The sequence below is a fragment of the Coregonus lavaretus genome (assembly GCF_964263955.1).
Source record: "Coregonus lavaretus genome assembly, chromosome: 12".
In the NCBI taxonomy this organism is placed as follows: Eukaryota; Metazoa; Chordata; class Actinopteri; order Salmoniformes; family Salmonidae; genus Coregonus; species Coregonus lavaretus.
In genome coordinates this window covers 47,151,463-47,168,237 of record NC_139999.1, presented here as the reverse complement: position 1 = coordinate 47,168,237, position 16,775 = coordinate 47,151,463, and the positions used below count along the sequence as shown (strand labels likewise).

General features: G+C 43.4%; 1 protein-coding gene across 18 annotated transcripts in view; it reads right to left on the bottom strand.

The window, feature by feature from the left end:
- The window catches only part of LOC311138536 (calpastatin-like), a 68,627-nt gene that overhangs the window by 39,797 nt on the left and 12,055 nt on the right, over positions 1-16,775 (bottom strand). For 8 of the 18 annotated variants that reach the window (XM_084173256.1, XM_084173271.1, XM_084173260.1 and 5 more), the window contains exon 1: positions 11,370-11,500. The exons of 5 other annotated variants lie outside the window; for them this stretch is intronic. In XM_084173256.1, coding sequence (XP_084029382.1) covers positions 11,370-11,444 — 75 coding nt within the window. In that variant the 5' untranslated portion in view covers positions 11,445-11,500. Of the gene's footprint in view, positions 1-11,369; positions 11,510-16,775 lie in introns of those variants that run through there. 5 more of the 18 variants (XM_084173270.1, XM_084173272.1, XM_084173259.1 and 2 more) reach the window with 3 other exon arrangements.

Genomic DNA, 16,775 nt, shown 5'->3' with positions numbered 1-16,775 from the left:
TTTCCCTCATTAAAATGCTAATCAATTTATAACATTTTTTACATGCGTTTCTCTGGATTTTGTTGTTGTTATTCTGTCTCTCACTGTTCAAATAAACCTACCATTAAAATTATAGACGGATCATGTCTTTGTCAGTGGGCAAACGTACAGAATCAGCAGGGGATGAAATACTTTTTTCCCTCACTGTACTTGATATCGTGTCTATACATGATATATACGGGCTGGGCATCAATTGGTGTACGACACGGAAATAAGTGTTCCCCAGATGTCTTGGATCTGAAGGCTCTGTCTTATGTCTGCACTCCTCCAACCAGATTGGGTCTGTCAAAAAATATCCTAAAAAGGAAAACCAAACGAACCACTGACCTCTCTGCTTGTTACGTAATCGCTCCCCTTTGCATTTATTTGTGTTTTATTTTTTGTGACTAAATCAAGTCCTCCCCACTAGTGTGTGTATGCGTGACATGCTTACACTGGGGTGGAACAACTCGGGTGGGACCGACTCACTCGGTAACTCTTGGTAACCTTTGGGCGTGTTCTTAAAGCATTGACAGCAGTCAAAATCAGGCTGTTGCAGTCAGGGGAGAAACAGAAAGTTGCTGTCAGTGGTTGTCTATTAACAAGGCTCATAACATTACATTTACATTTTTACATTTTAGTCATTTAGCAGACGCTCTTATCCAGAGTGACTTACAGTTAGTGAATACATTTATACTGGCCCCCCGTGGGAATCGAACCCACAACCCTGGCGTTGCAAACGCCATGCTCTATCAACTGAGCTACATCCCTGCCGGCCATTCCCTCCCCTACCCTGGACGACGCTGGGACAATTGTGCGCCGCCCATGAGTCTCCCGGTCACGGCTGGCTGCGACAGAGCCTGGATTCGAACCAGGATCTCTAGTGGCACAGTTAGCACTGCGATGCAGTGCCTTAGACCACTGCGCCACTCAGTGTTAATATGCTTCCATTGTGTATAATAGTTTTTTGTTAGAATGTCAAAATAAGCTCTTCTCTAACCCCCATATCATCCTAAAAACACACTCATAAACTGAATATCACACTAGTTGGTGAGAAAGGTTTCTTAAATATCCCGTTCATTTAAATAGCTTGTAAATGGCGGCAGAACATTTGCTCTGTTTCAGTCATATCCACATGGGTCGAGCAAAACTCCCTAATGATCGGTGGACAATTGTGCCTCTCATTGGCTGCGTTCGAGAGCATAACATGATGTGAGGCATTGTCCGTAAATGGTGACAGACTGACTGATACACAAATAACAATGATTCGTTGTTTAGGATTTGTAGATCAGTCAGTCTGCAGTTACCGACTGCAATGCAGTCGACCTCAAACATTATGTAGGTGATGGCTGCAGGGTGCAGTTGATGGGAAACAACCGCAGATACAGCAATAATCAAAAACTGCATTAGGTGTTTGTACGCGTGTACACATGCATATGCACACACTCTCATTCAAACAAACACGAGCACAAACACGGACACACATGTAAATAGTGCCATACATGCACTCCAACATATTCAGTTGGTCTTGCTGTTATGTTTTCTGTTGTCCTTGATGTCTTTTGTTTTTTGCATAGTTGTTTTCAGTTTTTTTCAGTTTTGTTAATTTTGTTGGTTGTTGGTGCATTGGGGGACGGAATTATTTTATTTGATCATTATAATTTTTTTCGGGGGGGGGGGGGGGGTCTCGGATGGTTGCGGGGCAGCTCTCGAGGAACTGTGGGGAGGGCTGGAGGGCTGGCGGTTGGGAGCTTGGGCCGGTGGCTGATAGGTCGCTGGTTCAGGTCCCCGTTTTTGACCTTGAGGGAGATCTGTCGACGTGCCCTTGAGCAGGGTGTTGACCCTGGTTGCTTCTGTGGGTTGCTCTGGATGGGAGTCTGTTAGATGACTAATGTGGTGTAGTTGTTGAGCGGCTTCACTGCAAGTAGATTGTATATTTTAAATATTAAATACAAAAACAAAAAATATATAATAACTGCATGACCCTCGATTTTGTGGTTATTGTAAAGTTCATGAAGTCAACATGTAGGCGCAAGTCAGATAACGTTTATCCCTATAATGCAACACACATAAAAATGTGCTGATCAGCAACTGCACAAAATTGATGCTCTCCAACACGTCCCTTATATCTGTTGACAACTGAATGCTTAGCCAAAGCAAGGCCCCACCCATCTCAGGGGACTAGTCCCGTGTAGCTCAGTTGGTAGAGCACGGTATTTGCAACGCCAGGGTTGTGGGTTTGTTTCCCACGGGGGACCAGTATGAAAACAAAAACAAAAATGTTTGCACTCACTAACTAAGTCGCTCTGGATAAGAGCGTCTGCTAAATGACTAAAATGTCAATGACTAGACCAATCAGATATCTTGGCCTGCATCAGGAACAAATCAGTGCAGGTGGGAGGGTTCAGTCTAGAAGTTTTGTTCCTAGGGAGATAATAGTCAAACTGAGTGTGAACCATAGAGATAGTTAGAGGAAGCAACATTGTATTGGCGTCTGTGAGAGCATGGGCAGCACAATCGAGGCCATCTTCTTCTACTTCTTCTATGAGTTGGTAAACAAACTAAAAGGGTGCACACTGCCACCTGGAGTGTGTTGTTTGAACAGGTATAAAGCCAAGGTTGGTTATTCACTGCCACCTGCAGTTTTGGAATGTTTGCTCACGAGTATAATTCATTGGCTGATCCCTCCTGATGACCTGGATAGAATTATGTGATCCTTACATAACCCATAGGAAGTCCCACCCAGTTGACTACTTAAAAATGGTGAAAGTCCTCAATGGGGCTGCATGCTAAAAGTCCTCAATCTCTCTCTATGGTGTGAACTCCTACTACAACTGCAGCGTAACAATAGCTTACTGCAATTGCACTTCATGGGTCGGTACAAAGCACAGTCAGTGAGGGTAAAAACACATAAAATACAACATACACTATATATACAAAAGTATGTGGACATCCCTTCAAATTAGTGGATTGGGCAATTTCAGCCACGCTGTTGCTGACAGGTGTATAAAATCGAGCACGCAGCCATGCAATCTCCATAGACAAACATTGGCAGTAGAATGACCTTAATGAAGAGCTCAGCCCGGTCAACCGTGAGTGTTGTTATTGTGAAGTAGAAACGTCTAGGAGCAACAACGGCTCAGCCGCAATGTGGTAGGCCACACAAGCTCACAGAACGGGACCGCCGAGTGCTGAAGCGTGCAGCATGTAAAAATCGTCTGTCCTCGGTTGCAACACTCCCTACCGAGTTCCAAACTGCCTCTGGAAGCAACGTCAGCACAAGAACGGTTCGTCGGGAGCTTCATGAAATGGGTTTCCATGGCCGAGCAGCCGCACACAAACCTAAGATTACCATGCACAATGCCAAGCGTTGGCTGGAGTGGTGTAAAGCTCGCCACCACTGGAGCAGTGGAAACGCGTTCTCTGGAGTGATGAATCACACTTCACCATCTGGCAGTCCGACGGCAAAATCTGGGTTTGGAGGATGCGCTAACGCTAATTGCCTGAATGCATAGCGCCAACTGTAAAGTATGTGTGGAGGAGGAATAATGGTCCATAAGAGACCACTTGCATGTCATGTAGCCAGGCAGTTCTGCTTGGGCAGTTCTCTCAGCATGGGAAAAACAAGTTATGTAGCTACCTAACTCAGTGAATTAACAACATTTTAGCATATTTAGCATTATTGTTAGCTATCACAAATAAAGTTCTAGGGCAGGGGTACTCAAGTACTATTTGAAAAGGTCCGGTCACACATATTTCCTAGGTGGCAAAGGTCCGGATGGATAATGTAATTTATCGGCGTAGTAACAAATCCCCCACCTCGCAACCCCAAACTGTTCACATCCCTCTTTTTGGCGGAGAGAAAATGTGCAGTTTTAAAGCTAATTTTGCGCAATTCTACACATTTTGCATGGGGCAGAGATTTTCTTTGCTGTTTTAAAGCTCATTTCCTGAAATTCTATGCATTCTTCCATGTCTTATGTGTGTTTATATGATACCAGGGGTCAAAGCTCGACCGAGTAAAAACAATTTTTACGGGCTCTGCGGTCCGTATTGGCCCCGTTCTAGGTCCGGATTCGGTCTGCAGTTCGCCAGTTGAGTATGTATGTTCTAGGGTAACGTTAGTAAACTGACTTTAGCTTCATATCTAGCAAAGTTAGCTCTATTCTGAATGTTGTTGTTTACCTAGCGGTATGTTGCATTGTTAGCTCTATTCTGTATGTTGTTGTTTACCTAGCGGTATGTTGCATTGTAAAGTGCTGCAGCCTGTATGGACATTGTTTTGCCTAACAGTAAATTAATTATCACTTTCTCCACTCAGTGTGGCATTATAAAAGTGCAGCATGACTGGGTAGCTATAGCAAGCAGCCCAGACGTTCCTCGAGGACAGGCTAACTAGCAATGAGTGGCGACGGCTTGCAGGAGTTTCACACGAGAGGCAAGTGCGCTCACGCTATAAAAGGGAAATAGTCTGTGCCGATACTCAAAGACCGATAGCCGATAGACTAGAAAAGGCCAAAAGTATCGTCCAGACCGATTATCGGTCGTTCTCTACTATGGACACACATACTTTCAAACACATGCATAGACAAATGCACACATGTACACACACACACACGTCATGTCAGTGTTCAGAAGTTGCCAAAGATCAAGTAATTTCTCTCTGTTAAGACACAGACATGTAATTGTTCTGTCATGCAGGTGAATACTCAAAAGACAATTGTCTTCAACATCCTTTTCTGTTGAACTAACGGACATAACAGCTGACTGAGTGGCTGCATGAGTGTCAATGACCGTTCTGTGCACGCTCAGATCACATCTACTGATTTTCGTCTCTGTACCGTGCTGCTATATTTAGCACTGTACATTCTATGGTGGAGTGTTTGCCCTCACTGCCTGTCCAACACTACATGCACACAAGTGGCTAAGTCCGAATATTTTCAACATTCAAATATTCGTGTTGACATGAGGACCAACAGCTCAATGGATGATATCACCTCACCACTGTGTGTGATTGCTCAGGACATTGCTCATTGTTTCCTGTTAAACACAAAAATATCTAGTAACAGCAAATAGGGCTCTGTCTCAATAGTCTTAACTCACTTCCTTTCCTCACATCCTTTCCTCCATTATCCAGTTATTTTTATTTTGCGTATCAGTAGCAATGAGGGAAAGGAGACAAGTGAAGGAGACAAAAGTTAGCAGGAAATTAACTTATTTTAGAGTATTGGGACAGAGCCAGGGTTTGCCTCAACCATGATAGATGGAAATAGACAGGAGAACAAACGAGCAAACGAATAGCCAAATGCCATGTTGTTCAACGCCCTGGTAAAAAGCACATTCTCAGGTAAGCCCAAAGGCCTGGAAACCCTCCCAGAGGGGCTTTTATATAACCACAGCATGAGAGAGCCACTGAGCATGTCAGGATTGGATCAGCAGTCAGGCTCAAGACAAACTGACAGTGGAGTGAGAAATCTAACGGCTGGACTATCTTTCTGATGCACACAGAAACATGTAGAAACACACACAGAGACACACAGTACTGTAGGTATTCAAAAGGAAATGGGTAATTCCACGGTAGCGGACCACGTTTTCAAAAAAAGTATGTTAAATATCTGCTCCGAATTAAGATTTAAAGATGTCTACAGAAAGAATGGGGTGTCAGCTATGACATGACACCTTGAGTTTGAACAAATCTATTTTGGTTATTGAACTACAGTAAGTGAGGTGGATTTACACCCGGTAACAGAATTGCGGTAACAGAATTACATCATGGGTCCCTGATCTGTACTACACAGAAATGCATAATTATGGATATGAAAGTAATTATCTTCATGGTGATGTATCCTAAATAGGTACACAAAGGTAGAAATACAGTGCCTTTGGAAAGTATTCAAACCCCTTGACTTTTTCCACATTTTGTAACGTTACAGCCTTATTCTAAAATGGATTTAAAAAAAATATTCCTCAGCAATCTACACACAATACCCCAATAAAACAGGTTTTTAGAAATGTTTGCAAATTTATAAAAAATAAAAAACAGAAATACCTTATTAACATAATTATTCAGACCCTTCGCTTTGAGACTCAAAATTGAGCTCAGGTGCATCCTGTTTCCATTGACCATCCTTCAGATGTTGCTACAACTTGATTGGAGTCCACCTGTGGTAAATTCAATTGATTGGACATGATTTGGAAAGGCACACACCTGTCTATATAAAAAGGTCCCACAATTGACAGTGCATGTCAGAGCAAAAACCAAGTAATGAGGTCGAAGGAATTGTCCGGAGAGCTCAGAGACAAGATTGTGTCGAGGCACAGATCTGGGGAAGGGTACCAAAACATTTCTGCAGCATTGAAGGTCCCCAAGAACACAGTGGCCTCCATCATTCTTAAATGGAAGAAGTTTGGAACCACCAAGACTCTTCCTAAAGTTGGCCGCCCGGCCAAACTGAGCAATCGGGGGAGAAGGGCCTTAGTCAGGGAGGTGACCAAGAACACATTGGTCACTCTGACAGAGCTCCAGAGTTCCTCTGTGGAGATGGGAGAACCTTCCAGAAGGACAACCATATCTGCAGCACTCCACCAATCAGGACTTTATGGTAGAGTGGCCAGATGGAAGCCACTCCTCAGTAAAAGGCACATGACAGCGCACTTGGAGTTTGCCAAAAGGCACCTAAAGACTCTCAGATCATGAGAAACAAGATTCTCTGGTCTGATGAAATCAAGATTGAACTCTTTGGCCTGAATGCCAAACGTCACGTCTGGAGGAAACCTGGCACCATCCCTACGGTGAAGCATGGTGGTGGCAGCATCATGCTGTGGGGATGTTTTTCAGCTGCAGGGATTGGAAGACTAGTCAGGATCGAGGCAAAGATGAACGGAGCAAAGTACAGAGAGATCCTTGATGAAAATCTGCTCCAGAGCGCTCAGGACCTCAGACTGGGGCGAAGGTTCACCTTCCAACAGGACAACGACCCTAAGCACACAGCCAAGACAACGCAGGAGTGGCTTCGGGACAAGTCTCTGAATGTCCTTGAGTGGCCCAGCCAGAGCCCGGACTTGAACCTGATCGAACATCTCTGGAGAGACCTGAAAATAGCTGTGCAGCAACGCTCCCTATCCAACCTGACAGAGCTTGAAAGGATCTGCAGAGAAGAATGGGAGAAACTCCCCAAATACAGGTGTGCCAAGCTTGTAGCGTCATACCCAAGAAGACTCGAGGCTGTAATCGCTGCCAAAGGTGCTTCAACAAAGTACTGAGTAAAGGGTCTGAATACTTATGTGAATGTGATATTTTCTTTTTTTTCTTAGCAAATAAATCAAAAAAACTATTTTTGCTTTGTCATTATGGGGTATTGTGTGTAGATTGATGAGGGAAATAAACATTTTAATCAATTTTAGAATAAGGCTGTAACGTAACAATGTGGAAAAAGTAATGGGGTCTGAATACTTTCCGAAGGCACTTAATAAAAAATGTATAAAATAAATAGACTCTTAGCTTTTATTTGACACCCAATTTGACATGTTCCTATGAACTTCACATGTTTGTGCTCATGGGTCCTTTTACATGGAAATAGTACATGACTAAATAGTACAAACTCAGACACACGCTTTAGGGTATCACAGACATTTCCACGTGCTTGACTACAGGTCCCTACCCTTTTTAAAGCTCTGGCCAATACAACAGACACATCCACACATTACCACACAATGGGCCTTCACTTACCTGGATCTATAATATGCCTATTAAATTTGTGTGAATATGTTCTTATTTTCATTGTGTAGAATGTAAAATCCATGTAAACAATGCATATGTGTCAATATATAACAAAAATATGAATACAGTATATGCTGCATATATTGTGAAATATATTTCAGTCATCCTCCTTGCAAGCTCTGTACAGCTTAGAGTTACTGTATATAGAGTTGCATGTACGTGGCAATACTGAATGTGTGATTAGGACATGTATTGGGAAATATACAATTTATGACAGCAGTTTATATTTCAGCACACAGTGCTCTGCTAATTGCATTAGTGTGCAAAAACAAGTGTCAAATGTCACACCCTGACACTCACTAGTCCTTACTACATCCCACTTAACCACTTACTGACACGTGTGTTTGACAGAAAGCATATACAGTGAGGGGAAAAAAGTATTTGCTCCCCTGCTGATTTTGTACGTTTGCCCACTGACAAAGACATGATCAGTCTATAATTTTAATGGTAGGTTTATTTGAACAGTGAGAGGCAGAATAACAACAAAAACATCCAGAAAAACGCATGTCAAAAATGTTATAAATTGATTTGCATTTTAATTATGGAAATAAGTATTTGACCCCTTTGCAAAACATGACTTAGTACTTGGTGGCAAAACCCTTGTTGGCAATCACAGAGGTCAGATGTTTCTTGTAGTTGGCCACCAGGTTTGCACACATCTCAGGAGGGATTTTGTCATACTCCTCTTTGCAGATCTTCTCCAAGTCATTAAGGTTTCGAGGCTGACGTTTGGCAACTCGAACCTTCAGCTCCCTCCACAGATTTTCTATGGGATTAAGGTCTGGAGACTGGCTAGGCCACTCCAGGACCTTAATGTGCTTCTTCTTGAGCCACTCCTTTGTTGCCTTGGCCGTGTGTTTTGGGTCATTGTCATGCTGGAATACCCATCCACGACCCATTTTCAATGCCCTGGCTGAGGGAAGGAGGTTCTCACCCAAGATTTGACGGTACATGGCCCCCTCCATCGTCCCTTTGATGCGGTGAAGTTGTCCTGTCCCCTTAGCAGAAAAACAGCCCCAAAGCATAATGTTTCCACCTCCATGTTTGACGGTGGGGATGGTGTTCTTGGGGTCATAGGCAGCATTCCTCCTCCTCCAAACACGGCGAGTTGAGTTGATGCCAAAGAGCTCGATTTTGGTCTCATCTGACCACAACACTTTCATCCAGTTCTCCTCTGAACCATTCAGATGTTCATTGGCAAACTTCAGACGGGCCTGTATTTGTGCTTTCTTGCGCAGTGGGACCTTGCGGGCGCTGCAGGATTTCAGAGTTTCACGGCGTAGTGTGTTACCAATTGTTTTCTTGGTGACTATGGTCCCAGCTGCCTTGAGATCATTGACAAGATCCTCCCGTGTAGTTCTGGGCTGATTCCTCACCGTTCTCATGATCATTGCAACTCCATGAGGTGAGATCTTGCATGGAGCTCCAGGCCGAGGGAGATTGACAGTTCTTTTGTGTTTCTTCCATTTGCAAATAATCGCACCAACTGTTGTCACCTTCTCACCAAGCTGCTTGGCGATGGTCTTGTAGCCATTCCAGCCTTGTGTAGGTCTACAATCTTGTCCCTGACATCCTTGGAGAGCTCTTTGGTCTTGGCCATGGTGGAGAGTTTGGAATCTGATTGATTGATTGCTTCTGTGGACAGGTGTCTTTTATACAGGTAACAAGCTGAGATTAGGAGCACTCCCTTTAAGAGTGTGCTCCTAATCTCAGCTCATTACCTGTATAAAAGACACCTGGGAGCCAGAAATCTTTCTGATTGAGAGGGGGTCAAATACTTATTTCCCTCATTAAAATGCAAATCAATTTATAACATTTCTGACATGCGTTTTCCTGGATTTTGTTGTTGTTATTCTGTCTCTCACTGTTGAAATAAACCTACCATTAAAATTATAGACTGATCATTTCTTTGTCAGTGGGCAAACGTACAAAATCAGCAGGGGATCAAATACTTTTTTCCCTCACTGTATACATCTCAGCAGGAAGTGATCTGGGGAAGCAGATTAACGTGACACCATTGTCCATAGTTGGAATGTGTAGCACAGATACATTTCCCCTTTGGCTGTTTTCTATGTGTTTGATGAAAGCAGCAGATGATGCTGAGCCGGAATGGCAGAGTGCACAGTCAGTGTGTTGACAACGCAGGTCTGGGAAAGTAGCCCAACTAGCCCAAAGCAGAGCCAAAATTCCCCTCAAAACACAAACAGAGACCGCGGGATATTAGACTGCAGCCTACTCAGTCACAAGTGCAACCGTATAACACAAAACTGATACTCATGTCATATAAATACTACTAGAACACATGGACAAACACAAACTCCTGAGTAACACAACTGTAAATCATCAAAATAAGCATCTGTAAAGTATTATAAGAAATATGCCTGGACTCAATCCACCACCAGAATTACATACACGTCCATTCTATGTCGCACCATGACACATAAACAAACATTGAGGAACAGAACATGATCAGCTCATCAATACCTTTTGGTCAATGTATGACCAGGTAATAGCGGTATAGGGAGTTTTTTCTGGTCACTGTGCCTCATATTTATTGATTGTGTCATTAAGAACACAATTTGTTTTACAATATCGACCTGAGAGGCCTCAACATTTTTGGGGTCTTTGGGGTCTAGGTTGGTTCAGCAAACAAAGGGGTGCTCAACAACAATGACAAAAATCACGAGAATGGCTTACCAAGAAAAACTTCCAAAAGGACTAGTTCGAGGTAAAAAGGAGTTGGAGCACTCAACAAAAATATGTATTTTTGCTCAATTGAATCCATTGTTCAGGATGCGAACAGGTGACTGACGTTTCGACGTCAAGCTGACGTCTTCCACTACTGCTGATGTAAAGAGTTTGATAAATATATTTGATTGGTTGATTGTATAATACTCTAACTAACCAACACACACACAAACACCATGCAAAGGAATAAACTACAGACACAGACACACTGCCACAACTGGAAGCAACACACTATGTTGGGCCATGTGAAGAGCACAGCCCTTCTCTTTGCCTCTGTGAAATATCCTCTCTATTATTACAGTACAGACTGTACTGTACTTCTGTTCCCAGTTGTGGACAGACTACCATGACTTTCAATGCTTGAGACACTGACACAACTGGAAGCAACACACACTTTGCTGGTGCCATGTGAAGAGCACAGCAAAGCTTTTGTATTTGTCTTGGTTCAATATAAACCAGGACTTGGTTCAATATAATACAGTACAGTCTGTACAATATAATATAATTCTGTTCCCAGATGTTGACAGAGCAGCTCTCACACATTCCACCACTCCTCCTCCCTCCTCGACCAGAGAACGACGTCTGACTTGGATTAATGCCAGCAAACTTTTCCTCCTGACTTGCCTTCCCTTATAAGCCCTCTACTAAACATACAAAACAATACATGCCACACACATTAAAGAGTTCTGATTCACAAATACACAGCCGCACACTTTATCACTGACACCAATTTTCTTCATGCGTAAAACACACACATAGACACAAACAGACACACACACACTCCCCTCTAACCTGTGAGCAGGGTTACATTATGAAAGCTCACCTGTTGTTCCACGGCCACATCCTGTAAGGCCTGATTGTCCCGAGGAGCTCGGATCCAGCTTAGTAACTGGCCCATTTTCACCTCTATCTGTTGTGAGTGTGTGTGTGAGTGTATGTGTTTGACTCTGTTCCTACTCTGTGAACTGCAGCATGTACCCCAGCCACACACAGGGAAGGGGCGGGGACAGGGAGAAAGGGGGCGGGAACAGGGAGAAAGGGGGAGGGACAGGGAGAAAGGGGGAAGGACAGGGAGCACACAGGGGCAGGGTTAAAGGGAAGGGGAAGGATGAAAGGAAAGGCTATATAAGGCCAATACAATTTGAAATAATTAAAGGGAATGAAACTCTTCAACTTTTTGGAATGAAACTCTTCAACTTCATATCGTTTTTTCTGTGCTCATTTGAGCTTGCCTGGCTTAGTAATGAACCAATAGAAAAGTCCAAGACTGCAAACCCTGCCCATCTGACACTCAGGTAGACTTAAGCAAATGCTCTGAGTATTTTAAAGATGGCCACATCTGAGTCGCTTCTCAGGGAAGCGGACACGGACCCACACATGAATGACCACACACACACACACCAATAAATCAGACACAAATACACATACATGAACACATCCCAACTACAAATGTGCATAATGCACACACTGTGTTAAAATGCACTGACGGAAAAGGAACCCACATGACCATACACTGAGTGTACAAAACATTAAGAACACCTGCACTTTCCATGACATAGACTGACCAGGTGAATCCAGGTTTAAAGCTATGATCCCTTGTTGATGTCACTTGTTAAATCCACTTCAATCCGTGTAGATGGAGGGGAGGAGACAGGTTAAAGAAGGATTTTTAAGCCTTGAGACAATTGAGAAATGGATTGTGCATGTGTGCCATTCAGATGGTGAAGGGGCAAGACAAAATATTTAAGTGCCTTTGAATGGGGTATGGTAGTAGGTGCCAGGCTCACAGGTTTGTGTCAAGAACTGCAACGCTGCTGGGTTTTTCACGTTCAACAGTTTCCTGTGTCTATCAAGAATGGTCCACCACCCAAAGGACATCCAGCCAACTTGACACAACTGTGGGAAGCATTGGGGTCAACATATTTTTATTTTTTTATAGTCATTTAGCAGACGCTCTTATCCAGAGCGACTTACAGTTAGTGAGTGCATACATTATTTTTTATTTTTCAAACTGGCCCCCCGTGGGAATCGAACCAACAACCCTGGCGTTGCAAATGCCATGCTCTACCAACTGAGCTACATCCCTGCCGGCCATTCCCTCCCCTACCCTGGGCCAATTGTGCGCCGCCCCATGGTCTCCCGGTCGCGGCCGGCTACGACAGAGCCTGGATTTGAACCAGGATCTCTAGTGGCACAGCTAGCACTGCGATGCAGTGCCTTAGACCACTGCTCCACTCGGGAGGCATCCCTGTGGAATGCTATCAACACCTTGTAGAGTCCATGCCCCGATTAATTGAAGCTGTTCTGTGGGTAAAGGGGGGGGGGGGGGGGTTTCAACTCGATATTAGGAAGGTCTTCCTAATGTTTGGTATACTCAGTGTATTGACCTACAGTATACAGCGCACACTTTTAACCACAGAAGAAAAGCACACACCCTCTTCCACATGGAGTACATCTCACACAATCACTGAGCAATAAGTTGTGCAAACAACATCATTATGTGGAGGAGGAGGAGAAGGGAGGGGCAGGAGTTCTGTTTTCTATGAATTTTCACTGCCAAGTGTGGCCAAGTTCAACCTTAACTTTCTTGACTGTGTTACCGTAAACAGCAGTGGTTAAAGGCTACTGGAAGAGGCTAGCATTCCACTGTTGGAAGACTGGCACTGAAATCATAGGGGGAGAATCAAAAGGAATAATGCACATACAGTGGGGAGAACAAGTATTTGATACACTGCCGATTTTGCAGGTTTTCCTACTTACAAAGCATGTAGAGGTCTGTAATTTTTATCATAGGTACACTTCAACTGTGAGAGACGGAATCTAAAACAAAAATCCAGAAAATCACATTGTATGATTTTTAAGTAATTAATTTGCATTTTATTACATGACATAAGTATTTGATCACCTACCAACCAGTAAGAATTCCGGCTCTCACAGACCTGTTCGTTTTTCTTTAAGAAGCCCTCCTGTTCTCCACTCATTACCTGTATTAACTGCACCTGTTTGAACTCGTTACCTGTATAAAAGACACCTGTCCACACACTCAATCAAACAGACTCCAACCTCTCCACAATGGCCAAGACCAGAGAGCTGTGTAAGGACATCAGGGATAAAATTGTAGACCTGCACAAGGCTGGGATGGGCTACAGGACAATAGGCAAGCAGCTTGGTGAGAAGGCAACAACTGTTGGCGCAATTATTAGAAAATGGAAGAAGTTCAAGATGACGGTCAATCACCCTCGGTCTGGGGCTCCATGCAAGATCTCACCTCGTGGGGCATCAATGATCATGAGGAAGGTGAGGGATCAGCCCAGAACTACACGGCAGGACCTGGTCAATGACCTGAAGAGAGCTGGGACCACAGTCTCAAAGAAAACCATTAGTAACACACTACGCCGTCATGGATAAAAATCCTGCAGCGCACGCAAGGTCCCCCTGCTCAAGCCAGCGCATGTCCAGGCCCGTCTGAAGTTTGCCAATGACCACCTGGATGATCCAGAGGAGGAATGGGAGAAGGTCATGTGGTCTGATGAGACAAAAATAGAGCTTTTTGGTCTAAACTCCACTCGCCGTGTTTGGAGGAAGAAGAAGGATGAGTACAACCCCAAGAACACCATCCCAACCGTGAAGCATGGAGGTGGAAACATCATTCTTTGGGGATGCTTTTCTGCAAAGGGGACAGGAAGATTGCACCGTATTGAGGGGAGGATGGATGGGGCCATGTATCGCGAGATCTTGGCCAACAACCTCCTTCCCTCAGTAAGAGCATTGAAGATGGGTCGTGGCTGGGTCTTCCAGCATGACAACGACCCGAAACACACAGCCAGGGCAACTAAGGAGTGGCTCCGTAAGAAGCATCTCAAGGTCCTGGAGTGGCCCAGCCAGTCTCCAGACCTGAACCCAATAGAAAATCTTTGGAGGGAGCTGAAAGTCCGTATTGTCCAACGACAGCCCCGAAACCTGAAGGATCTGGAGAAGGTCTGTATGGAGGAGTGGGCCAAAATCCCTGCTGCAGTGTGTGCAAACCTGGTCAAGACCTACAGGAAACGTATGATCTCTGTAATTGCAAACAAAGGTTTCTGTACCAAATATTAAGTTCTGCTTTTCTGATGTATCAAATACTTATGTCATGCAATAAAATGCAAATTAATTACTTAAAAATCATACAATGTGATTTTCTGGATTTTTGTTTTAGATTCCGTCTCTCACAGTTGAAGTGTACCTATGATAAAAATTACAGACCTCTACATGCTTTGTAAGTAGGAAAACCAGCAAAATCGGCAGTGTATCAAATACTTGTTCTCCCCACTATAGCCAGTGAGAAATTGCAATATAATCTATGACTAGTTCTTAGGTGTGCAAAGGTCTTTGGCAAATTGCTTTGTGAGGACTGGAGGCATGCCTTCATTTCACTCATTTGTCTTGAACAAACAACTTTACTCTGATGTGAGTTGTCAATGTGACGCCTATTCACAAAACTCCAATAGTTCATAGGTCAGTAACATGGTGTTGGTCCATGGTCCAGCAATGATTACTCTTGGTTAAGATAGCTAACTTTTTGACCTTACAAATCTGCATAGAATGCAATGTGTTTTTGAGTGGACTGTAGATAAAGGGAATACAAACAAGTTAGACACAAATGTAAATGTTCTCCTGCCTTTCATGCAGGTATCAGTATATTTCCCTCATGCTAAAAACTTGAGACTATAAGTCAAATAACAATCCCCTGACTCTGTCTTATTGCCAAGAGATATACCTAATCCATGACCTCACTGTGTCCCTCGAGGTAATCCTTGGGTGGGGTGGGATAACAATGCAGTCTTTGAGTGAGTCATTGTGACAGAATCAGTATGTGACCTAAGGGTTGAGCTGTGTCCTTGGTCCCCCAGTATTAAACTATTAGTGGTAGTCCCAGTATTAAACTACTAAGGGTAGTCACAGTATTAGAACTACTAGGGGTAGTCCCAGTATTAAACTACTAGGGGTAGTCCCAGTATTAAACTACTAATGGTAGCCCCAGAATTAAACTACTAATGGTAGCCCCAGTATTAAACTCCTAGGGGTAGTCCCAGTATTAGAACTACTAGGGGTAGTCCCAGTATTACACTACTAGGGGTAGTCCAAGTATTAAACTACTAGGGGTAGTCCCAGTATTAAACTACTAGGGGTAGTCCCAGTATTAAACTACTAGGGGTAGTCCCAGTATTAAACTACTAGGGGTAGTCCCAGTATTAAACTACTAGGGGTAGTCCCAGTATTAAACTACTAAGGGCAGTCCCAATATTAAATTACTAGGAGTAGTCCCAGTATTAAACTACTAGGGGTAGTCCCAGTATTAAACTACTAAGGGTAGTCCCAGTATTAAACTACTAGGGGTAGTCCCAGTATTAAACTACTAAGGGTAGTCCCAATATTAAACTACTAGGAGTAGTCCCAGTATTAAACTACTAGGGGTAGTCCCAGTATTAAACTACTAAGGGTAGTCCCAGTATTAAACTACTAGGGGTAGTCCCAGTATTAAACTACTAAGGGTAGTCCCAGTATTAAACTACTAAGGGTAGTCCCAGTATTAAACTACTAGGGGTAGTCCCAGTATTAGAACTACTAGGGGTAGCCCCAGTATTAGAACTACTAGGGGTAGTCCCAGTATTAAACTACTAGGGGTAGTCCCAGTATTAAACTACTAGGAATAGTCCCAGTATTAAACTACTAGGGGTAGTCCCAGTATTAAACTACTAGGGGTAGTCCCAGTATTAAACTACTAGGGGTAGTCCCAGTATTAAACTACTAAGGGCAGTCCCAATATTAAATTACTAGGAGTAGTCCCAGTATTAAACTACTAGGGGTAGTCCCAGTATTAAACTACTAAGGGTAGTCCCAGTATTAAACTACTAGGGGTAGTCCCAGTATTAAACTACTAAGGGTAGTCCCAATATTAAACTACTAGGAGTAGTCCCAGTATTAAACTACTAGGGGTAGTCCCAGTATTAAACTACTAAGGGTAGTCCCAGTATTAAACTACTAGGGGTAGTCCCAGTATTAAACTACTAAGGGTAGTCCCAGTATTAAACTACTAAGGGTAGTCCCAGTATTAAACTACTAAGGGTAGTCCCAGTATTAAACTACTAGGGGTAGTCCCAGTATTAAACTACTAAGGGTAGTCCCAGTATTAAACTACTAAGGGTAGTCCCAGTATTAAACTACTAGGGGTAGTCCCAGTATTAGAACT